The sequence below is a fragment of the Protopterus annectens genome, chromosome 4.part0 (genome assembly GCF_019279795.1).
Source record: "Protopterus annectens isolate FY-2018-M chromosome 4.part0, PAN1.0, whole genome shotgun sequence".
Classification (NCBI taxonomy): Eukaryota; Metazoa; Chordata; order Ceratodontiformes; family Protopteridae; genus Protopterus; species Protopterus annectens.
In genome coordinates this window covers 1,084,570,131-1,084,597,039 of record NC_056733.1, presented here as the reverse complement: position 1 = coordinate 1,084,597,039, position 26,909 = coordinate 1,084,570,131, and the positions used below count along the sequence as shown (strand labels likewise).

General features: G+C 41.5%; 1 protein-coding gene across 2 annotated transcripts in view; it reads right to left on the bottom strand.

Moving 5' to 3' along the window:
- The window catches only part of HARS1 (histidyl-tRNA synthetase 1), an 824,052-nt gene that overhangs the window by 426,816 nt on the left and 370,327 nt on the right, over positions 1-26,909 (bottom strand). For both annotated transcript variants that reach the window (XM_044069030.1, XM_044069029.1), the window contains one exon: positions 10,312-10,410. In XM_044069030.1, the coding sequence (XP_043924965.1) occupies positions 10,312-10,410 (99 nt within the window). The remainder of the gene's footprint in view (positions 1-10,311; positions 10,411-26,909) is intronic.

The following is a 26,909-nucleotide window of genomic DNA, read 5'->3' as shown; positions in this document are numbered from 1 at the left end:
AGCTTAAGTTGGAGTGTAAAATGCTTTACGACAGAGCTTCTCTGGTGATAAACAGGTGTGAGAGGTCTAACCTTCATTCTTTCAAATCATTTCTAGGATTTCCCCAAACAAAGTGACATCAGTAGAAGGTAGGGAACCCCCTGATTTCAGTCTTCAATATTTTGCACTGATCTAGATGGAAACACTGTAAATCCAAAAAAGTGAAAGTAAACACTGCTGAAAGTGTAAAACACAAACGCAGCTGTGCATGCACTGCTGGTACCAGTTGAAAGCGCTAAAGCAATACAAATAAAACCAGCCCCCTGCACCTACATGTGGGGGGCTACTCCCCCCAAAACCCCTGTAAATTATGTATACCAACTCCAAGATTGCACTACAGTGAGGTAAATGGTAATTGCTGGAAGCACATGAGCAGTTGCGTCTCAGTGTTTTACACTTTTGGCAATATTTACTGTCACTTTTGTGGATTTTTGCTGTTTCTGTCTCGATCACATGCAGTTCAGTATTATGGTAAGTTGACATTCTGATAGGGATCCATACATACATATATGTATGCCCCCACATCCACCCAGAGACAACCACATACCCCCCCAGACCCACATGTGGACACACATGCAGACAGGCACACATATGCCTGCCAGCCAGACACCCAGATGTGCACATGCCCAGGCACACATGCGCATACGGCCACATGCACACACAGAAATGTACAAGCCCAGACATGCCCAGACACGCACCCAAGCAAGCCCAGACACGCAAGTCCAGACACAAACGTGGAGACACTCAAGCCCAGATATGCACGTGCACACATACACACACACACACACACACACACACACACACACACACACACACACACACACACACACAAGCCCAGACATGCACGCACACACATGCACGTTGAGACACGCACACACATGCAAGATGAGACACGTGCACCCATGTAAGCCCAGACACGCGCACCCACGCAAGCAGACATGCACCCACACCCATGCAAGCCCAGAGATGCACGTACACCCACGCAAGTCGAGACACGCACGCACACTCAAGTCGAGACACGCACACGCAAGTCGAGACACGCACGCACACGCAAGCCCAGACATGCGCACCCACACAAGCAGACACGCACGCACACCCATGCAAGCCCAGACAAGCACATGCACACACAAGTCCAGACACACATGCCACACACAAGCCCAAACATGCACGCACACACACAAGCCCAAACATGCACACACACACATGCAAGCCAGATACGCACACATGCAAGCCAGATACACACACATGCAAGTCCAGACACGCACACACATGCAAACTAGACGTGCGTGCCTGCACGTGAGCCCAGACACGTGTGCCCGCATGTCAGCCCAGACCTGCGCACCCACACACGAGCACAAACGCGTATGCCCGTGAGTCCAGACTTGCCTGCACACACAAATGAGCCCAGACACGTGCACACAAACGAGCCCAGACGAGCACGCGCATACACACGAGCCCAGATGCACACATGCACACACATGAGCCCAGATGTGCGCAGGTACATACACGAGCACAGACGTGCGCACGCATGCACACACAAGCCCAAATGCACACGCTCATGCACACACACAAGCCCAAATGCACACACACATCCCCACACACGAGTGAGCTGCAAGCACGCGCTCACACGCATGCCCAGATACGCATGCCCGCGTGCACATGCACACACACATGCACGCGCACACACTCACGCGCACCCACACATACACGGACCCCCAGACACGCACATGCAATCACGCCCAGACACGCACACGCGTGCACACACACACACACATGCATAGGTTCATAGTTGTGTACTAGGCTAAAGGCCCTGGAGCCTTTACAAGCCTAGCCTATAGGATTACTCTGGCATCATGCCACCCGACCTTAGTTCCTAGTGCCTCTGTCAAGTAAAGCCACTGGAGTGATCCCTGGGGTAGATTTTCTATTTCCCATACAATCATCAAGATTTCTCTTGAAGAGGGTCAGTGAGGTGCTGTGCTTGACATGTATGGGAAGTCTTTTCCATAGCATGGGCAGTCTCTGGGTTATGAACTTGTCCCTCCAGCATGTTTTGTTGATTATGGTAATGAGGTTGAGGTCTCTGGAGTATGTGGTGAGAAGGGATTGGGATTTCCTTATTCTAACAGAGCTGGGTCAGACACGGCTTTGCAAGTCAAGCAGAGATCGTCTCTAAGTAGGCGATATGAGACAGAGAATAGTTTTTCCATACAAGACAAGTGTTTAAGGCAAAGGATCCTCTTTGTGAGGTACTTCTGCGGCCTCTCCAGTTGTTGCAGGTGTTTAGTGAGGTACTTCGGCGGCCTCTCCAGTTGTTGCAGGTGTTTAGTGAGGTACATGCCAAATGGGGCATTGTACTCAATGATTGGCCTAATGAGGGAAGAGCAGAGAGAGACAATAACCTTCCTGGAAGCAAAACTCTTAGCAATGAGATGTGCCACATAGAAGGACTTTCTGACCACAGTGGCAATGTGGTGCTCAAAAGAGAGGTTGCTGTCAACCTGTGTTCCCAGATCTCATATAACGCCTTCTGTGTTCAGTGGAGTACCCTTGATGTGGTAATTCATGGGAATCCGATTTTTCCCAAAGGGGATGATGACACATTTTTTGGCATTAAGCTTAAGGTCATGGTTCTGACACCAGTCGTTGGTCTCAGTGAGACCTTTCTGTAGGATGTCAGCATCACCTGGGGAGTTAGTAATAGCTCCTAACTTGCAATTGCCTGTGAACTTTGTCAGCCAGAGTCCTTTTGCGTTGGCTTGGACATCAGAGAAGTAGATACCAAACAAGAGAATACCCAGGACCGAACCCTGTGGGACTCCACTCGTGACTGGTCGGCAGTCTGACTTGGAGTCAGCTACTTTCACACTATGGGTTCTACCTGTGAGCCAGTTTGCAACTAACCTAGTGGTACAGGGGTTGATGCCTAGCTTAGTGAGTTTTTCTATGATTCCTGAGTGGGGAATGATATCAAACGCCTTGGCCAGATCAAGGTAGGCTGTATGAACCACCTCGCCTTCATCCACAGCTCTGGTGACTGACTCAAAGAAGTTGACCAAGTTGAGCAGGCATGATCTACCCTTCACAAAACCAAACTGTGGGATCCAAAGTTTGGAGATTCCCTATATCCTTGTTTATTAGGTCCATGATGATGCGTTCCACAGCTTTGCATATCAGACTTGTCAGGCTAATTGGGCGATAGTTCCCAGGGTCTGTAGTCACTCCTCCTTTGTGTAGAGGGATGACTGCAGCAGTGCGCCATTCGACAGGGACAAAGCCTGAGGTGAAGCTGTGACTGAACAGGGCACACAGGTGAGGTGTCAGTTCACTCTGTAGTTCATGTCAACACAACCAGGGATATTGTCAGGTCCCACAGACGTTGTATTCTTGGCCTTGGACAGTGCTGTTTTAACCTGTGCAGCAGTAATACTGGGTGCCTGTCAATCTACTGGTATTGTGACTGGTCGTTTGGGGGGGGGGGTAAAGCTGGCACTGAATGTGTCGGCCAGTATATTGGCAATATCTGTTGGCTCGGTATAGGAGATACCATTGTGCAGCAGCTCAGAGCAAATCTGTGTATTGCCGTGGAGATTCTTTACATAACTATAGAAGGCCTTGTGATTGTCTTTACTATCTGCTGCAATTCTGTTTTCATAGCTAGCTTTAGAGGATTTGATGAGGGATCTCAACTTTTTGTTGAGGCCGATAAGAGAGTTTTTGCAGTCTTGGGACTTCACCTTATTCCCAATCAGTTTCCTCCTCCTGATGCAGAGTTTGTTTACGGCAGGGGACCACCAGATTGGCCTCCTACTTTTGGAGGAGAGTGTCTTGGTTCTACTGGGTATGGCGAGATCCATGCAGTTGTGTATGTGTTCATACAGTGCATTGGGGTATGATTCAGCGGTCATGCATGGGTATGGCGAGATCCATACATTTGTGTATGTGTTCGTACAGTGCACTGGTGTATGATTCAGCGGTCATGCAACTTTTCTCCATTTGCAAGGGTGCTGTGAAGTTAGCCACCTCTGTTTTTAGGAGCCCAAAGTTAGCCTTGGAGAAGTTTTTCATGGTGGTTACCTTTGCGGGGGGGACGTGGATTTCTAAGGTGATTAGTTTGTGGTTGGATCTAACCAGGGAGGAGTTGACTATTGGTGTAGAGCAACGGTCTCTCATGTTAGTAATGACCAGGTCAAAGATGTTGCTACCTCTGGTGGGGGTAAGAGCGAGGTGGTCCAGGGCATTGAAATTAATGAATGCCAGGAAACGTTGGGCAAGTGTATTGGTACACGAGTAGTTTTCCAAGTTAATGGGGGGTAGTTGAAGTCGCCCAAACATGTTTGCATGCCCAGACATGCGTGCCCGCGCATGCATGCCCACGCATGCATGCCCAGACATGCACGCGCACACACATGCATGTCCAGACATGCACGTGCGCACACATGCATGCCCACACATACATGCATGCCCAGACATGCACGCGCGCACACATGTATGCCCAGACATGCACGCGCACATGCATGCCCAGACATGCACACGCGCACACACATGCATGCATGCCCAGACATGCACGTGCACGCACACACATGCATGCCCAGACATGCATGCACGCACACACACACACACACACACACACACACATGCATGCCCAGACATGCACGTGTGCACACACACATGCCTGCCCAGGCATGCACACGTACACACACACACACACACACACACACACACACATGCATGCCCAGACATGCACGGACACACACACACATATGCATGCCCAGACATGCATGCGCGCACACACACATACATGCCCAGACATGCACACACACATGCTCAGACAAGCCACACACACCCAGACACGAGCACGCACAGCCAGAGACCCACACACGCACAGCCAGACACAGATACACACACACTCAGGACACCCATACATGTAGAATACAGGGTACTAGACTATTTGCTCCACCAACGTGAACTAGGAAAAATGAGACTGACAGACAAACAATTCAGAGCCCTGAATTCTGAAGCAGCTGAGAATACCCTCTTGCCAAACCTAACCACAACTTCTAACTTTTTCCTGGTAAGAGCATGGCAAGGCATTAGACTCTCAAGGCCTTGAGTTTGACTGAAAGCAGAGCACAATAACATGCCTTCAGATTATACAAAGCATGGCATAAAATTCACGTGAGCGTATACAGGACATCTGCCTTTTGGGTGGGGGGAGGAAGCTGAAGGACCCAGCACATGGGTGCTTCTAAAACACAAAAGTTACATTCCTCATCCTTCTTCCAAAGACACTGGCTTCTCCTCTTCTAAGGAAAAAGAAGAGGGACTATAGGGGAATCCAAGGGCTTCATGGGGCTGACTGTTTCCCCTAAATTAAGGGACAGTTAAAGAGGTATTACAAGTATTCTGCCTCAGTAGCAGAACCATTGATCCCCTTAGGTGAGGCAATCTCCTAGCTTAAGTCTCCTGAAGAGCATGCCTCTGATGCCCTCAGATTGCAACAAGAAACTGGGAAACAAATGCATGCTCAGAAGTGGACAACGTAACTCCTATCATGGGAATGGGGGCATCAGCTCACCACAACAGCAAAAAAGAGGCCTGTGCAAGGCTCCACGTCATGAGACTATACTCCCTATTCATGTTCTCCCTCACTGTCTTGGCAAATTACATATCATAAACAACACAGGAATGACCAGACTCATCAACTGTACAAAGACCTTCAGAAACACGTTCAGATCTCACTGCCAGCACAGTGTCCACAATGGTAGCAAGGGAACGGATTTCTTCAGGCTACAGTCCAACCTCAAAGGCTGTGTTAAGGTACGTCAGGGGCAATTCCACAAGAAAGGAGTGGGTGGTCACATGTTTAAACAAGGGAAAGGGGGTCAGGATGCACTACTAGAACTTCAAGAGTTTGTCCCAAAATATAATCAGTAGGGACACATCTCCTACCACCTTTGCACTCCTCAGCTAATGATGGACATTAAGTTTGAACTTCTGCTAGGCAAGAAACAGCTCACAAATGTCCAAGGGATGGAAGCCACCAAGATAATGAGTTCCGAAGTTGGAAGCGATTTTGGTCACTGTGTAGCCTTTTCAGCCCATATTTGACTCTAGCCTGTGATTAGGCATACCTCCTGCCAATCCATATGTACTGCTGACTTTAAGAAAGGCCTTTACATTTTACCTTTACCTGCAAGTTCAAGTTTTTAGGTATTTTTTACACAGAACATGAATAACAAAGAAATTACTAATAAACTAAACAAACTTGTGACATACAATTAATAACAGATAATTATTATCTTACATTTGTTTATATTCATGCTACACCATAGCAAGCTAGATAAAAAAGTACCAGTCTGAACCTAGTTGATGATGGGCACTCTCAGAGCTACAGTGATATCAAATTCCACTGATGGGGGGCTTGATAATAAAATGTGCAGTGGCATGAGGTCTCAATATTGACCCACTGAACTGCCAGAAGCAAATAACAGTTCAAGCACAAAATGTAGGGCAATAAGGTTAAACAAACTCCTCCAGGAAACAAGAATCCAAGTCATGAGTGGACAAGTAAACTAACACCAGGATCTTACAGATAATCCTGTAGTGAGCAGGAATTTATTAGTTATTTATTTATTTACTGACATTTATTTACTGGTAAAGTCTGACTAGGTAGAAGCCCATTTTCAGCAGAAGCCCGGGGAGAAAAGCTCCAAATTAATACGAAACATTTTAATAAAAATACTTACACAATCTTAAAAATAAAACAAAAGCATATGTAGTTTAAATAATTATAACAAATTACACAGTATAAAAACACTGGTTAAGACTCGCTAACTCAATTAAAAAAAAAAAGTCTAATTCAGTACTTTAAAAAAACATTGGCTTTTGTCCTTGTTCTATTCCTGACTCTTACCTATAATCAAGTGCTAAAAGAGGACTTCATGCTTGGCTGCATTCTAGCTTTTATGTCTGTAATCTACTAGTTCTACTACTATGCAAGTCTGTTTGACATTTAATATCCTTTTAAAGTATGTATCACTGCCCTGAATTTGCAAACTTTGCTTATATGTAATTATGCAATTATATAATTGTTTGTTCTATGTATGTCTGGAGCTTTTCTTCCCGGGCCTCCGCTAAAAAAGGACATGTATCCAGTCAGACTATCTTGGTCAACAAATGTAAATTAAATAAAATAAATATATAAAATAAAAATAGAAAAAACAGATCCACGTGGAGTTAATGCTCCTAGTAGATAGCACAACGAGATAATACCAAAGCAAAAAACACAAACTAGGAGCAACGCAATGAAGGGCATGTAATATCAACTCAAAAACACATAAGTTGATCTCCTTCCCAGAAATAAAAGTCCACAAACGATGAATGTAGATAAAATTTAATTTGGTGCACAGGAACAACGGTTAGCGCTTTCGCATCATAGCTTCATCAGACCAATAATAGATGGTACAACACAGTTTAAATAAAACCAAGGGCGGGAAAATTAATAAACATTTAAAGGTACATACATCCCTTGTATCATGAGAATGACATTTCAACATGAATCACTACATATAAATATATTTAAAACATTAATATGTATATAATAGAAATTCATATATCAATAACGCGTTTGAGCGTAAAAAACTATATAGTCATATATAAAAAACATATTCTATCATAAAACAAAACACCCTAAAATCTTTTCAGATACTTTGTAACATATATGCATGCACAAGTATACATACACTTTAATTCATATGCATCACAACTGCGTAAAATTGTACAACCTATCTAAAAAAGACAAGATATGTAATTGCAATGTAAACAAAGCCTATAACCATATCTACTTGGCATAAAAACTCTAGAACCAAGTGTATGTAGGACGTTTGAGCATTTAAAGGATAAATATGTATAATAATGACAAGTGAAAAACGCATATATACAAAAACAAATGTGTGATGCACGAGGCATCTCACACTCGCATGCAGTTGATACACTCACAGCGTACATCATGTGCAACATAACAAAAATATATATAACAACCCATCCAAATGGTCATAAAGGATTAACCATTCAAAAGCAAAAATATATAAACATCCCATAAAAATATAAAAAACACAAATATATGTACATATACATGTACACATATCATATATATATAATATAAAAAATGTGATAAATTTAAAAAAGAGAGAATCGTCTCAAAGGGGCATGACCAAACCACCAATTATAGCTTAAGTCTCCTCATCTTCAAATACGGTTTAATGGGTACCTTCCCATTTAAACCAGGTGGCGTATCAGATCTAAGTTTAATAATCCAGTTACTCTCCCTGGATTCTGTAAGATTACCTATGTCCCCTCCTCTGTATGTATCATACATTCTCTCGACTATCCTAAACTTAAAAGATTGAGAGAATGACCCATTCAACCGTATTTGAAGATGAGGAGACTTAAGCTATAATTGGTGGTTTGGTCATGCCCCTTTGAGACTATTCTCTCTTTTTTAAATTTATCACATATTTTTTATATTATATATATATGATATGTGTACATGTATATGTACATATATTTGTGTTTTTTATATTTTTATGGGATGTTTATATATTTTTGCTTTTGAATGGTTAGTTCTTTATGACCATTTGGATGGGTTGTTATATATATTTTTGTTATGTTGCACATGATGTACGCTGTGAGTGTATCAACTGCATGCGAGTGTGAGATGCCTCGTGCATCACACATTTGTTTTTGTATATATGCGTTTTTCACTTGTCATTATTATACATATTTATCCTTTAAATGCTCAAACGTCCTACATACACTTGGTTCTACAGTTTTTATGCCAAGTAGATATGGTTATAGGCTTTGTTTACATTGCAATTACATATCTTGTCTTTTTTATAGGTTGTACAATTTTACGCAGTTGTGATGCATATGAATTAAAGTGTATGTATACTTGTGCATGCATATATGTTACAAAGTATATGAAAATATTTTTAGGGTGTTTTGTTTTATGATAGAATATGTTTTTTATATATGACTATATAGTTTTTTACGCTCAAACGCGTTATTGATATATGAATTTCTATTATATACATATTAATGTTTTAAATATATTTATATGTAGTGATTCATGTTGAAATGTCATTCTCATGATACAAGGGATATACCTTTAAATGTTTATTAATTTTCCCGCCCTTGGTTTTATTTAAACTGTGTTGTACCATCTATTATTGGTCTGATGAAGCTATGATGCGAAAGCGCTAACCGTTGTTCCTGTGCACCAAATTAAATTTTATCTACATTCATCGTTTGTGGACTTTTATTTCTGGGAACGAGATCAACTTATGTGTTTGTGAGTTGATATTACATGCCCTTCATTGCGTTGCTCCTAGTTTGTGTTTTTTGCTTAAATATATAAAATAAATAGATACAAGGTACAGGACACTCATTTCATATTTGGAGAAATTTTAGACAGTTTGTACAAATATTAAAGGTAAGTTAGCCTAATACAAACAGGAATTGCAATATGAAGTGAGGGAAAAACAGGCTAATGGTATACTTAGAGAGGAAGTCTGGGAAGAGGATTAGATAGCAGTAAGGAAGCAAGTGAAAAAATGGAAAGTAAGGAGGTATAAGGAATGGACAAGGTACATGTTCACATTTAGGGATATAGTTTATCCTGGATTTGAGCAAGAACAAAGCCAGATTTTAGCTATGAATATTCTAGAGTAGAGGAAGCCAATAAAAGTTGCACAGAACAAGCATAAGGCATTCTACAGGTTTGCTTTAAAAACAGAGATGGAAGACTGTTTCCAGTCATTACAGAAATCTGCAGCAAAAACAATATAACAACCTGTGCATAGCACACACAAGTTAATAATAAAGGACAAATAAATACATTAGTGAATAAACATACAAATAAGCAGACAAAGGTAGGTAACTAGGTGCAACAAAGCAATTCTAACGATGTGCAAGTACCTGAGCTTAACACAATAAATCAAACAACCAAGTCTGCAAAGGTGTTGACACAAACAAGCTTTCTAGAAAGCATAAAAGTTTAATAAAAAAAAGTTACGAGTGTAGTAGTTAGGTTATTATCATGTTGTTGAGGTAGCAAAAGGTATTTGATGGATATAAGAAAGCCAGAAGAAATAACAAAATACATAACCCAACAAGCTGTAATCTTCCATCAAAGGATACCTTTGAATAATAAACAAAAAAAAAAATTAAAAGGAAGGAAAGAAAAAAAGAATTAATGAATAAATTAATTACCTTGTCTAATTTGTCTACTGAGGAGCAAATTGCTCTGAATTTTTCATCTGGAACGCCACACACTGCAAACATGCCATCCAGAATTCTTCGGTCATTAACCTACCAGCAAAAGAAATAGGGAAAACTCAGTCAACAGCATGACAAATAAAGCATAATTAGCTAAATGATGGCTACCTATCGAGACTCTTATTGGTTATCCATAGAGGCTACTGAAGCTTCAATGACCCCATAGTCTGCTGGTGGAGGGAGAAACTGAAATACTGCTGGTACTCTCAAGTATACGTCACATCACGTTACCCTTGTGATGTTAAAATGTACTAAATAAAATGTGTTTATGCTATGTAGTATTACATTCTACAACAGAATTGGCTATTAACATGGGACTCCACATACACACCATAAAACTTTCCATTTTCAGATGCCTGTAAATATTTTATGTAGTACAGGGTTTACTTTGGTGTTGGATGTCTGCTATGGGGCATTCGCTAGTAGAAATGTTATCATCCAGGGTCCAAGAGATGTTGTAGGTCATCTATCAATCAGACAAACACTGACTGCTAAATAACATAAATAGGCGTTACACAATGCAGACATTGCCACTGATAATTTAATCATAACACCACAGTTTCTAAAGGCATATTCAGCCACTCAATTATGTTAGTGAGAAGCCATCCCTTAAAATGAAAGCATCCCTTGCTGAATAGGAAGCTGGGAAATGTGCACCCCAACTGATGAAGTCCACATCCCAACCATCTTCTACAGTACTGGAGGTACATTCCTACTTTTAAAGTTATTCTTCATCCAATGATCATCGCTATAACAACCCATCTAGACAATATTAAACATTTCTGTAATTCCCCATTCATTTCATTACCCACTTCTCCAATTCAGGGTCGTGGTAAGCCAGAGCACATTCTGGAAGACAATGGATGGAAAGCAGGAAATTGACTATAGATGAGACACCAGTCTACTGATGGACACAATCACCCTCATTCATGTCTAGAAACAATTTAAAACGTTGTCAACCCATCTGTTGTATGCTTTTGGAAAGTGGGAGAAAACAAGAGAAACAAGTGCAAACATAAAAGGACACTCATACTCTACAAAGAAGGCACCCAAGCTGAGAATCAAACTAAAGCACAATGAGTTAAGTGGCACCAACACTAACAAATGTAACCTGGAGAGTTCTGTCTGTGACCCAGGTGGCTAAATTTCAATTAGTACCCATAGAGAGGGGAAGGAGTGAAGGGACATATCCAGCACGCCTTTCCAGAAGGTGGGGTGGCACATAGAATTGATGCAGTCTTCCTGTTAGAGACTGGAAAGAACTACTCATGTTTTGTGGAGAGGGCCAGGCCTGCTTGGACAGATCATTCCTTACAGAAGTGAGGGAATGACCTCCATGGTCAGCCCTCTGCACGTACCTCCGTAGCACTTAGTAGAGTGCATGCAAGGATAAGACCATAAGGCAGAAAAATCTTAGACCAGGTGCTTAGTTAAATGTGGCACCTCCTCCCCTCTTGATCAATCAAATCTATCAAATCTTTTACAGTGTATACAGCTGAGTACACAGCCAGCTAGCAAACTGCTTTGACTGATTACTATAAAACTTCTTAACACTTATAAGACATACTTTTCCTACGCTGTTCTACCACGTTACTCTTGTAAAACTTGCAAGTGGCTATATTCCATTTTACTAAGTTGTGCTCTATGCAAATTGATATCTTTTGAATATATCATTATCGAACGTTAATACTCTGTTTTTTTTTTTTTGTCCAGGATCATAACTGAAACTGCCATTGGACCAGTTCACTTACCGGTTAACAAACCTAAATTACTAAGTAAATAAATACATAAAGGAAGGCAGTGTTCCTAAAATTACTAAGTAAATAAATACATAAAGGAAGGCAGTGTTCCTAAAATTACTAAGTAAATAAATACATAAAGGAAGGCAGTGTTCCTAAAATTACTAAGTAAATAAATACATAAAGGAAGGCAGTGCTCCTAAAATTACTAAGTAAATAAAAACATAAAGGAAGGCAGTGTTCCTAAAATTACTAACTAAATAAATAAATACAAGCAAGGCAGTGTTCCTACAATTACTAAGCAAATAAATACATAAAGGAAGGCAGTGTTCCTAAAACTACTAAGTAAATAAATACATGAAGGAAGGCAGTGTTCCTAAAATTACTAAGTAAATAAATACATAAAGGAAGGCAGTGTTCCTAAAGGTCAACAATCTCCATGATAGCAAACATGGGTTCATGACAAAAACAAACTACCGGATTTGGCTACAGGTGGACCTGATGGGAGCTCAGGCAGTTATACAGAGCTGGGCAAGGCCTTTGATTTGGTCTCAAACACGGGGCTGATAAGAAAATTGGAGCAGTTGGTGAGACGGCCAAAAGTGAAAAACTGGACTGCTGCATGGCTGAATGGTAAGACACAAAAATTAATGACTAATTAGAGGGACAATATCAGGAAAAATGCAAGTGAATAGTGAAACTGGAGGGGGCTAACTCTGGATCCAGCAACTTACCAACATGCTTACCTCAGATATATTTGAAGAAATAGAGAAAGAGCAAGCCTCCTTGTTGCTGACTAATGGTGTAGCCAAAAAGGATAGTCGAAGAGTCTAAGGAAGGCTTTGAAAAGCCTATGCACATGTATCTACATTAATACACACAAACACAAACGCACAAACCCACACATAATCTTTTAAACATTTTTCTTAAATTTCACTTCATACTAACAGAGAAGAAAACAAATCATATTTTTTTCATGCAGTATAAATACTTCATTTTTAACTATTATGATTCACCTCAACATTACATAAATTACTCAGTTCCTGCCTTCCCATAAACCTCACTCCTCCTCCTTACTCTGCAAGTCCCCCACTAATTCTATTTATTTCTATGTAATTTGACCCTTTTCTACAAATTATACTTCCAGTTCTTCTCTCCTTTACAATATTTAGTACTTCAATTACAGTTAGTTGAGATTTTGATTTCCATTACCTAGTAACTGCTTTGTAGCAGACAACAGCCAGTAGCATAACTAGGGTGGGGCGAAAGGGCATATACCCCAGGCGCAAACTGTTAAGAGGGCACAACCAGCGTGCTGCTCTTGTATTCTTCCTGTACTGGTACAGAAAGCAACTTTTTTGTGCTGTTACTGGCAGGTGCACTTCAGCCTGCTATAAGCAGTCTATCGCAGTCTTAACTTTTTGCTCTTCCAATGAATGACAGAGAAGGGGCGTGCTTCAGGCTGCCATGAGCAGTCTATCAGAGCATACCCCCACCCTTTTTTTGCTATTCACAATGAGCAAGGAGGTGAGGCACTATTTCTTGGGTAAGCTAGCTATGCCTCCAACAATAGCATTACATTTAATAAGGACTTAGTATGGCTAAGCAGTTCAGATCCTACAAACCAGCTGAAAATAATAATTTCCTTGCTTAAAATGATTTGCTCCACCAACATTTCTGACAAAGTACTCTGTAGGAAATATTTTTTTTTTAATTTGAGAGCTTATTACATTCCCAAAAACATGTTCCCAATTAATCTCTCTCCCATCACACCTCCAGCATTTCCTATCTACCCCAGGAAAAATTCTCTGAAGTTTGCTTGGGGTATAACAATACAAACACATCCAAGAAAAAATTCTGAATCATCTGGTTTTTGTTGCATACCTGTGACCCACACAGATGTCCTCCCATTGTTCCTTTTTAAATTGCCCTTCCATTCTCTCTTTTTAACCTTCTCTGATTGATTTTTATATTAATCATGCAATATTGTACATGTCCTACTAATTAAAAACACCCAAACGACTGTCTGAGCAGCAGCTACACAAATAATGGTGCCTCAGAGTGCCCTAGCTTGTTTGGTGCCTCCGACTGTTCTACTAATTTTCCATTTTTTTTAATGCAGCTTCTGTTCTACCCTGAAACTAAACCTCTACTAGAGGTGGTCTTTCACTTGACACTCCCGCTATCCCTCACTCTTTGCCTAAACTCTGTCATCAATCCCTGGTAGGGAAGGCAATCTCGAGCCCAAACTTCTGCTTGGCCTCACCCCACTAATTACCTTCCTCTCTCTAGTTACATACTTCCAATAACTTAGTTTCTGCTAATTTTCTCCAGCAAATTTTAGCCCCCTTTTGCCTATGTTTTACTCCCCTGCTTGCAGCCATCCCTATTGGAAAATCATCCTTGTGTAGCAGTTCAGATGAAAGTTTTTAGAGAAAATGTGCAGCAAATGATGTAACAGCTGTGGCACAATGGTTACCAAAGTCACCTTCTTGAAAAAGTACAGTTTTGTACCTACCATAAATGTAGATGTTCGAGGATTCCCTTGCTGCAGTCCTGACTATTGGGTATAGTCCGCGTCCCAGTCGGCCCGAATACCAGAGTATAAGGCTGACGTCGGTCATGGCGCCTTAGACTGACGTCAGTACGTCAGGGTACTAATGCGCATGACCGACGCCATTTCCTCAGTCTTTTCTTGCCCCAGATGTCAGAAGACCCAAAAAGACAAGTCCCAAAAACAACCTGCACCAATAAACATGTACAATATATACAAAAAATATAAGCATGTAAAGGCACCTACACAACCACCCTGAAACACAGAGGGGAAGGAGGGAGGGTAAATTGGACTGCAGCAAGGGAATCCTCGAACATCTACATTTATGGTAGGTACAAAACTGTACTATGTTCTTCGTCTTCCCTTGCTGCAGTCCTGACTATTGGGTAGAATCCCAAAGCAGAGGTAAGGGAGGCTGGCAAATTATAAAGTAGCAGGAGCTGACAACATGCCTTGTAAAACAGCTGTGGCAAAACCAGCTCTAGACTTAGAGTATATAGGCAGGTGATAATGCCTAGAGAAAGTATGCACTGAACTCCAAGTAGCTGCTTCCAGAATATCCTTAGTTGCCACCGGGCTTAGAAATGCTGTTGAAGTGGCAGTAGCCCTAGTGGAATGAGGCCTAATCCCAGCTGGAACCTCTTTGCCATGATGGGAATAACAAAATGCAATGCAAAAGCCAATCCACCTAGAAATAGTTTGTTTTGACACAGGTTTGCCCTGTGAACTTAAAGCAAAAGAAACAAGTAACTGCTGAGACTGCCTAAAATCTTTAGTCCTGCTCAAATAATAACGCAATTGCCTGTGTACATCTAAAGTGTGCAAAATCTTTTCCCCTTTATTTTGAGGATCTGCAAAAACGTAGGCAAATGAATAGTTTGGTTTAAAGCCACACTAGAAACCACCTTAGGCATAAAGGAAGGATTAGTACGTAATGATACCCTGTCCTTATGGAAAATCAAAAAGGGCTCTACTGCCATAAGGGCCTGCAACTCAGACACCCTTCTTGCAGAAGTAATAGCCAACAAAAAAGCAGTCTTCCATGACAAATATTTCAATTCAGCAGTAGCTGCAGGCTCAAAAGGTTGTAGAGTAAGTTTTTCCAACACAAAATTGAGATCCCAAGCAGGAGTAGGAGCTCTACGGGGGTCTTATATTCTTTGCCCTCTAAGAAACTGCTTGAACAAAGGATGCGAAAACAAAGGTGGGTCACAATCATAGTGAGCTGAAATTGCTGCAGCATGAATCTTTATGGAAGAGAAAGACAAACCTTTGTCCAATAATTCAGTAAGATATTGAAGAGCCACACTCAAATTAGGCTCTGAAATCTCCAAATTCTTTGCTGTACTCCAAAATAAAAATCTCTTCCATTTTTCTGCGTACACTCTCCTAGTACTAGGCCTTCTAGCTTCCATAATCACATTTAAAACTTGTTGAGGAAGCTGAGACCTACCATGCTTCAACACAGAATATGCCAAGCTGTGAGATGAAGAGATTGAAGCTTGACATTGAGCAGATGACCGTCCTTCTGAGATAACAGATGAGGAATCAGAGGTAAAGGCCATGGAGGCTTCTTTACAAGACTCCTTAGAAGTGGGTACCAGTGTTGCCGAGGCCAATCTGGAGCTATCAAAATCATCCTTGGCCTGTCCTGTCTGACCTTTAGTAATACCTTTGGAAGAAGAGGTAGAGGTGGAAAGGCATAGACATGAAGGTTTTTCCAACTGAAAGACAGAGCATCCACTTTCCAAGCTGTGTGATGAAACCCCTTTGTGCAATACTTTGGCAGCTGGTGGTTTAGTGGAGAAGCGAACAGATCTATGTCTGGAGTTCCCCATGACACTGTCAATTTCTGAAATACATGAAGATCCAGTTTCCACTCGTGGGGATCCATGATTTGTCTGCTTAATACATCTGCTAGGGAGTTCTGTGCTCCTGGCAGAAACCTTGCCTGAAGAGTCAGTTGCAGGCTTAACGCAGTCTCCCATAAAATCATTGCTTGCCTGCATAGAGGATAAGAATGTGTTCCCCCTTGCTTGTTGATGTACCACATGACAGTTGTGTTGTCTGTCAGAATCAACACCTGCCCTGGAAGAAGTAACTCCTTGAACGCCATCAATGCAAACTGGACTGCTAACATCTCCTTCATGTTGATATGTAGATGCTGTAGTCTGGCAGGCCACTTGTCTTGTATCCACTTTCCATTTAGATGAGCTCCCAAGCAGTGTCCGAGGCATCTGTCGTTAAAATCTGACTCGCCTCTGGCCGGGTCACAGAGAGTCCCTTGTTTAGGTGACATTCCTGAGCCCACCACAAGAATTCCTTTTGAAGGCAAGGTATTATTTGAATGACAGTGTCCAAATCTTGGCAGTGCTGTGTCCATACATTTTTGAGATACCATTGCAGCTTCCTCATATGCAGTTTGGCATTGGGAAGCACCAGAATACAAGATGCCATGAACCCTAATGCTTGAAGGACTGTCCTTGCAGTCAGCACGGACTGATGAGATAGTTGGTGGAAGTAAAGTGACAGACTCTTTTGTTTGTCCGGGGTTAAAAAGGCCATCTGGGCTGCTGTATTCAGTCTCACACCCAGAAAGCACATGTCTTGAGAGGGTACTAGACTGGACTTTATTTCGTTCACAGAATACCCTAGGCATCTTAGCACTGCTATGACATATTCCAGATGCTGTAGAAGGTGTTCCTTTTCTTGAGCCAGAATCAGGCAGTCGTCCAAGTAAGGATAAATTTGAATGCCTTGAAGCCTGAAGTAAGCTATCACTGGAGCCAGAACCTTTGTGAATACTCTGGGCAGTAGATAAGCCAAAGGGCAATGCAGAGAACTGATAATGAAAATCTCCAGTTGAAACCGCAGATACTTTCTGCAACTTAGCCTTATGGGCACATGAAGGTAAGCTTCCTTGAGATCCAAAGTTACCATCCAGTGATCCTTGCCCAGCAGAGGTAACAGTTGCTGTAACGTCAACATCTTGAACTTGGGAATGTCCAGATAAGTGTTGAGGATAGATAAATCCAAAATTGGTCTCCACGTGTTCCCCTTCTTTGGTACTAGGAACAGGCGAGAATAAAATCCAAGCCCCTTTCTGACACAGGGACTGGCTGAATAGCCCCTATCTGGAGTAACTGAGAAACTTGCTTGTGAGCCTCTTTTCTTTGTGGAGGAGGAACATCTGGCATGCCTTTGAAAGGGGCATTGTGTGGAAATAAAATCTGTACCCGTGATGAATGATATCCAGCACCCATCTGTCTTGAGTGATTAAATCCCAATTTTCTTTGAAAAGAGACAATCTTCCTCCCAAAGGAGCTGCCAGACGAGAGTCCACTGGCAGCTGAAAAGGCAGGTCATTGGTTCTGCTTACGAAAGGACTGACCCCTGCCCTCACCAGAAGTCTGAGCAGGTGAACTGTCTGATCTAGGCCTAAACGAACCTTGAGCCCTGCCCCTACCACGCCTAGACCTACCCCTAGACTGGGAACCATAAGCAGGATATGTCCACCCCTTAGCAGGCCAATTTCTACTAAACTTGGAGGCTGCACCTGCAAAAATCTTTAACAGTCTGCATAGACTTAGCTTTGTCCTCCATTTTCTTTAAAACTGCTTCCACAGGCGGTCCAAACAACACATCAGACTGTAAAGGAGCATCCAAAATCCTGGTCTTAACATGCTCAGCTAAATTCTGATCCTTCAACCATGCATGTCTGCGAAGAACAGAACTAGTAGCAGCCACCCTCGAGGAGGCCTGAACAGCATCAAAACCACACTGCAAAGAATGCTTACCCACTTGTTCAGACACATGAACCAAATCCAGCAATTCTTTACACTCAATACCTTCCGCCAAAGCATCCACCTTAGATTTCAATTGTGAAAGGAGATAATTCTGATATTTCAGCATATGAAATTGACAATTCAACGCCTCATGGCTAGAGTGGAAGAAGTATATACTTTCTTACCCCACCTATCCAAAGCCCTTGCCTCTTTATCCGAGGGTACAGGATTTTTAACCACAGAAGCTTTAACACCTTTAGGCCCCTGAGAAACAGTTTCTGGGTCCGCCCTGGGACTCTTAAACAAATACTTATGAGCTTCGGGCACCCTATAATACCTATCAGGCTTAACAGGAGCAGGAGGCAAGGAATCAGGGTTCAGAGAAGCCTCTGCAAAAACATCCTCCACCACATTCAACACAGGAGGAATAGCTAAGGGCCTATGCTGAGGCAAAACAAGAATTCCCTAAGCCTTTTCTGGAGTCAGAGTAATCTTGGCCTTCCCATTTAAAGTGCTCCCTCATGGAGTGAAGAGTCTCTGAAAATGAAAAATCCTCAGGAGGAGAAGCTGAAGGAGTGGAATCATCCACATCAGAATCAGAATAAGCAGGAAACTCTTGCAAGTCTTCCACAGAAGACTCTGAAGCCTGTGAACACTGTTCAAAACTATCAAACTCCTGTTCCACCCTAGGCCTCTTAGCAGGTGGGGGCATAGAACCTCTAATCAGAGTAATCAAATCTTCAGCCATTTTAAGCATATGTTTCTTAGGCACAGAGCCCGAAATGCTAGGAGAAGCCCCTACAGAAGCTGAACTTGGCCTTCCTCTAAAAGAAGCTCTGGAAACAGAGGGAGGTCCTAACTACCTTCGGAAGACAGGGATGAACAGTTACCTGAGAAGCCCCTCAGCCTGGCCTACTTCCTGAGAGGGCACATCCTGTAACAGTAAAGTATCTGCCTGAGACTCCATAGAGACTCCTGGCAAAACCTCTGGCTCCCCTGAGCCTTCTAAAGGACCGACGTCCGGGACTGCCGGTTCCTCACCCCTAGACTTCACTGTTTTGTCCCTGCGCTTCTTAGATGAAGCAGGCGTCGGAGCATCCGACGGCATAGTATAATTGCAACGCTTCCCAAACACTAACCTAGCACAATCAAGCCTCCTCTTAATAGTGCGCTTATTAAATCTAGCACAAGAGCGCAACCAACAACGTCGTGCTCAGGCCCTAAACAAGGTATACACAAAGTATGATAATCCCTATGCGGTATCTGCTTCCCACAAGAAATACAGTTATTCACTTTTTCTGACATCCGGTAATATACTGAGGCAAGAAAAAACCAAAATGTTCTAACGGGTTACTTAGCCAACTCTGTACTCGGTCTGAAACTCCGGTTTCGGAAAATCTCAGAACGCCAACCTGCACTCGCAAAATTGCTTCTGCATCGGACCATGCGGCAAAAAAGACTGAGGAAATGACGTCGGTCATGCGCATTAGTACCCTGACGTACTGACGTCAGTCTAAGGCGCCATGACCGACGTCAGCCTTATACTCTGGTATTCGGGCCGACTGGGACGCGGACTATACCCAATAGTCAGGACTGCAGCAAGGGAAGACGAAGAACATCCAGCACTGCAGTCTGCCACCTCTTTGCATGAGGTGGCTTTGTCACTGCATTGCCAAGAGATGACTAGCTAAATGATGGGAAAAAATGATGTGGAAGGAAATTCACTTGGACAGTTTCTGCTTAGCAACAGCAAACTCTTTCCTCCAAAAAGCAAAAGGGATAAACAATTGGTCCATCAGCCAAAACTCCTGCACCTCCTCAAGTAACACCTAAGCTGTCAGTATGCACTCCAGTATGCAAAGAGCCCTCCTTTCTCTCATTTCCATTACTGGAGTGAGACTAGTTTGCTAAGACTACCTTTGTGAAGTAGTAAGGGTTTGTCCTTGCTGACATAACCACCCATGGTTTATTACATGAAAGGACCTGAGGCTAGTTGATGCATTACACAGAACTAGTAGTCTCCATGACATTGCATACAGGAATGGGTGGGAGACGGCTATAGGATTTCTTTAGGGAACAGCTTGCCTAGTCATGGATGGCCACAGTTCTTTGTTCCATAACATCATGATGTATGCAAACATCTGACATGTACACTCTGTTGTGGAATAACTGAAGCTCAAGTCATACAGGTATCTGAGGTGCATTAAAATCACCTGTGGGCCAGAACAACACAGAGGGCTCCTTGGCAGCTTCAATCACCTCATGGATTCCAGCCAACTTGTCTGGAATAAATGGATCTACATTTGGAACAAAGCCTTAAGGTAGAGAAGGTTGTCCCACCAACTATGGGGGATATCCCTGGTTGGGACCCAAAGATTTCCTGTACAGCAAGGGACCTCAGTCTAAAAACACCCCCTTCTTGGCCACCATGCTACTAACAGAAAGAATGATGGTCTGTCTTTTCTAAATGTTACAATAACATATGCAATCGGTTGAACTGTGGGGATGGATACATGAACCTCTTGCCCACGACTGACTACATCTGCCATACTGCAACAAACAGAAGAGAAGGACCACTTTCTCCTGAATGGCAAAAAGGTGAAGCTCCACAATTCCCCATATCAGTTAGACCCTAACCAAGGTCAGACTCTGTATACAGACTTCCAGAAAAGGATTGGTGACGCACCTGGGGGCATCTGCCAAGCTTGTTCACCTCCTTTACCATGAAGGATCCCTCCATCTACAGCCTACTGGCGGATGACTCTGTAGAGGGGGGTACAATCTTGTGCCCCTTGATGGGTTAGACACCATATGATGGACTGGTTGTCTGAAGGGCAAAGATATATCCTAGAAGCAGGCATTTCTCAAAGACCTTAAGGGTGATGAATACTGTCACAAGTTCCAACTACTACATAGACTCCACTCTCCAGCAGTATCCACACAGGCTGCAAGAAGTGGCAGCCTAAGAAGACTGCCTGACCTTCAAGTGAAGCATCCATCAAGGCATGTGATATGTCAGATGCAGAAAGGGAAAATTTCACCAGCAGAATGACATGGATTGTATATTAGCCCTGGGCTCAACAACAGAAGTCCAATACCTATAAGAGGTCCGAGTACAAAAGGTCTCTAGTCACTGACACTTCAAAGACCAATGTAACAAGCCTCATCCTCTGAAGTATAATGGTGCCATGAAGATCACAGCTAACATGAAGATCTAAAATGAAAAATCAGGATCCGATACAGGACCCTGGTCTGAGTCCTCATCCAGCAGGCTAACACAGTGAGCGCCCGTGCCCTCCCCAAGGAAAGAATCACTGACACAGGAAGAAGGACTTGTTCTGAGAGGGGATCAGTGACAACAACTTTCAAATTGTGGTCACTCTTAAGGAACTGATCCAGAGAAGTACCAGAAGGAAAAATAGATCTATGAAGACTCTTGGGCAAGGCAACCAGCAGCTGACAATCTAGACAAGGAAACACATGGAGGCCACTCTTACACAATGCAAGGCCCCAATGGACAACATTTTGGTGAAGACTTTGGATGCTGCAGGAATTCCAAATATTGATATTTTGTGCTGGAAATGGACAGAACTTTGGTGAAGACTTTGGATGCTGCAGGAATTCCAAATATTGGTATTTTGTGCTGGAAATGGACAGAACTTTGGTGAAGACTTTGGATGCTGCAGGAATTCCAAATATTGATATTTTGTGCTGGAAATAAACGTTGCCATGTGTGAATCAGTAGAGGTTCCTGTACAGATACCCAAAAAAATTATATCCCAAAAGGCATCCATGTCCAGCAACACCATCCTGGTACCCTGCAAAAGCCAAGGCTTCATCATCTTAAGGACCATCATCTGAAACTAAACATACTAGTTGTTTGAGTTCAAGTTACTGAATAACAGAATAAGTTGTGAAAAATGAAGTTACAATAAACAGTAGATGTTCAAACTGATTACTGCTGTAGTAGCTTTAAGAAATATCGGACATCCTGCCAAGGACAGGACTAGCTGACCATCTTTCCAAAGCTTTAGGTTCATAGGTTACTAAGGTAATAGCCCTAGACCCTTATAAGACTAGCCATATTTATCCCAAGTTGCCCCAACTGTCGATTTTTAGGTAAGTGAAACTTGCAGAGGTAAGGGTCTATGGTAGTTAATACCAACTTCATCTGTCCAGGAAGGACATGGACACCACCCCAGGAATGAATATTCGGTCACCCATCCATTGATCTAGGTTGTGTTTGAAGAGGGTCAGGGAGGGGCTTTGTTTCACACAAAATGGAAGCCTGTTCCAGAGAAGCTACTTACATGCACCCTAGCTTCTTGTCCCTCTCTGCAGCTGAAGTATTTGGCACCCTAGCAACTGGTATGCATGTGGGATGCACATAAAACCAATGCCCAGGGTGCCAAATTCTTCAGAGCTTCCTTACCTCAGAAAATGAGGAGGCTAGAGCCCTGCCAGATACAAATATATAAATAAAGAAACCTACACCCTGGCAAAAATAGCAAAAATTGGGAGATGGAGTGGCTAAGTGCAGCAGTGATCTATTCAAACATCTACTGCTACAGTCAGTTTACTTACACAACTGCAACACGCTCATCATTAGATCATTGATGCAGTATCCTTAAGCAATACAGGTCTCATATCATAACTTATTAAGGATGGAGGAAGACAACGGAGAGTCCAGGATCCCTTGGAGAACAGTCCTAGCAAAGTCTGCTCCACACTTAGAGAAGGAATCCTTTGTCGTGCTTGGAAAGGTGTGCACTTTCCAAAAAGCCAGAGAAGCAGCCAGGGCTCCAGCAGACTTGGCCCTGACTTTGACTAGATGTGACTTGTTATGATAAGAATAACACAAAGTAAAAGTTTGAGACAACCATTTAGAAATTCTCTGTTTAGACACTGGTCATCTTTTCATCTTACCTTCATAAGAGACAAACAGTTGCTTAGAAGTCCTGAAGATTTTTTTTTTCTGTCAATACAGTACCAGAGTTGTCTATAGACACACCCAGAATGTGAAGAATTCTTTCTACTTCATTTCTAGGCCCTGGAAAGAAAACAGGGATATGAAAAGCCTGGCTTAGTGTAATCTCTGAAATGAACTTAAACATAAAAGAATGAAATTCTCTCGTGGTTATCCTATGTGAAATATGAGATTGAGATGATTCACCAGGAGAGCTTGTAACCAAGATACTCATGCAGAAGTCGAGATAAATAATATCGTTTTCAAGATAACTTGGAATCAGTCTCACAAGCAGGTTCAAAAGGAAACTGCAAATTTTTCTAAATCAAAATTAGAATCCAAAACAAGGGACACCTTTCTGCTATGTAGGCAGATCTGTAACACTCTTTTCAAAAACTGCTTCACAACATGTAGAGTAGAATGGATGATCCAGGGGCAGACAAGCAGAATCTTGATAGAAGAAAGGCCGGCAGATAATAACTCACACAGATACTTAACAACAAAAGAATGAGCCTAAAAGGATTCTGGTTCTTAGACTGGGTTAAACGAGAAAATCTTTTCCACTTACCCATATATGATTTTCTAGTACTAGGTTTCTTTGTCTCCTTTAACACCTTTTGCATGCCCTCAGAAAAAAAGGTGACTAAAAGAAAATTCTATCAGCCAGGCAGTCAATTGGAAATGTTGAACACTGGGATGTATCAAGCTCCCCCCAGCCTTGTGTGCGTCTTTTTTTTTTTTTTTTTAACACCTTTATTGAATTATCATTTGTGACATAAGCACATTTACATTTATACAAAAGTAATAAAACAGCATTAACAAGTTAAAATTAACAAACATTATACTTCACATAACATTACATAAATTATTCAATTCCTGTCCCACTTTTTTTAAAGAAACATCGTTATTAAACCATCACTTACAGAGGCAATCATACATTTATATAAATGAAAACAAACCACACCGACACAATCCCAGTTGCAAGCATTTTACATCACAAACCATACTGACACACTCCCAGTTGCAAACATCAACAACATTTATAATCTACCCAATCATTTTCAGTCAAACATTCCACAGCTTATTTAAGTCCTACCTTCTTTTAAACCTCATTCTTCCTCTGTATGTATTGTTCCTTCAATTCCCATTTTTTTCCTATGCAGTTTGCTCCTACCTTTTTCTAAAGATCTCAATTCTGGTTGTTTTATCTCCGTTACTATATTCACTACTTCTAATAGAGTCGGTGTAGATTCTGATATCCATTTTGTAGTAATTGCTTTTTTAGCAGCCACCATAATTAGAGACAGCAAGGCCTTACCATGTCTAGACAATTCCGATTCTGTATCATAGCTCAGAAAAATCATTTCCCTCATCAAATCAATCTGCCCACCCAGCATCTCTGACATTGCATCCCACAGGGAATCCTTAAAGTCTGCCAACTCATTGCATTCCCAAAACATATGTTCCCAATTACCTCTTTCTTCCTGGTCACACCTCTAACATTTGCTATCTACCCGAGGAAAAATTATCTGGAGTCTACTTGGGGCATAAAAATATCTGTGTAAACATTTCCAAGCAAAAATCCTAAATCTTCTAGATTTTGTTGCATATTTGGGAGACATACAAATATCCTCCTATTGTTTCTTTGTGAATTGCTTATCCAATCTCTCTTCCCAATCCTTTCTAACCTCCTCTGATATAATATATTATATGCTCTACTAATTACTCCTTTTTTTAATGGCAGCTTCTGTTCTAGATTCTACTAAAACTCTACCAATGCTGGTCTTTCCTTTAGGACTCCCCTATTTCTTTCTCTTTGCCTACATCTGATATCAATCCTTGACAAGGAAGCTGAGCAGCCAAGTGCTCTGGATTGTGTAGAACACTCCGCATTTGTGATCGATTACGCCCACTGTTCTGCTGTTCCGCAATGAGCAGCCATTGCTCCACTTTGTGACTTTTGACTGGCTTGTGCAGTTATAGCCAATCATCTTTAAGAAAGTGAATGAACTTTTTTGTGCCTGACAATGAAATTCTCCCTCCCCTTACATGCTTAGTGCTACCCTCCCTGCTGCCTATGTTCCATTCAGTAAAACCTGTAAATTAATGCTTTAAAGGTCATTTTTTTTTCAGTTGACATTTACTATTTACATCATTAGGGTATTTTTTTATTTGCATTTAATAAAACCTGTTAATACATTCTGTGGTCTAATAAATTTTCTACATTACCCCATTCTACACCTACACCCACTTTTTCTAAAGCACGACAAATATTTTTTTAAGTTGCTGCACTCATTTCTACAACTTGCTTACTGTATCAAGTTTATTTTCTCACAACACGCACATGTTCATACATTCCACCATTAATCCTATGTATTATACACGCAGCAAAGTAACAGATACTGCATATTCAGTCAGAGATGTGTAATGGCCCAAGTAAAATGTGCCTGTGGGCTTTATGCCCTTATTGTAGATGTGGTAAAATACAGGGGTATGTTTTTGTTCTAAAGGTGATGTAATACATCAGCTAGTTGGTATTTGCTACACTGATGGTAGGTGTCACACACATGCAAACCACTTTTTTTTTTTAATAACTGTCACAGTGGGACCCTAACATGAGACAAACTATTAAGCATAGCACCCACTGAAATAGTTTTTTTACCGATGAACTGGGGTTAAGTACCAATTACTTCTGCTATATCATCATAGCCTGTTAACATATTAGTTTCTTTTTTAATTAATCCAAACGTTTTGGGTTTCTAATACCACAACAGGAATGGACGCAAACCACTTTTTTTTTTTAATAACTGTCACAGTGGGACCCTAACATGAGACAAACTATTAAGCATAGCACCCACTGAAATAGTTTTTTTACCGATGAACTGGGGTTAAGTACCAATTACTTCTGCTATATCATCATAGCCTGTTAACATATTAGTTTCTTTTTTAATTAATCCAAACGTTTTGGGTTTCTAATACCACAACAGGAATGGACACCATTCCCAAATAATGGTATGATTAGATTTCAAGAAATTAGTGTCATTTCAGTCTTTAACATAGCCAAGAGTGCTTTTCTCAGCACACACAAAGTGCCCAGAATTATGGAGAATACACACGTACGCACACACGCAAGCGCACACACACACATATATAAATATATATATATATATATATATATATATATATATATATATATATATATATATATGTATATATATATGTATGTATATATATATATATATATATATATATATATATATATATATATATATATATATATACACACACACACACACACACACACACACACATATACACACACACAGACTATACTGACAGTACATTTAAGTATGAAGGTAAATTATTTTTCAGCCCTGTTACTCATACTACTACTGCAACTGTCTGGGTATTTTTCTTCCACGTTTGCTTTTATTTCTGCAGCTGGCAGATAGCCCACTTCAATCAGTTCCATGGAAATGGTGCGTTTT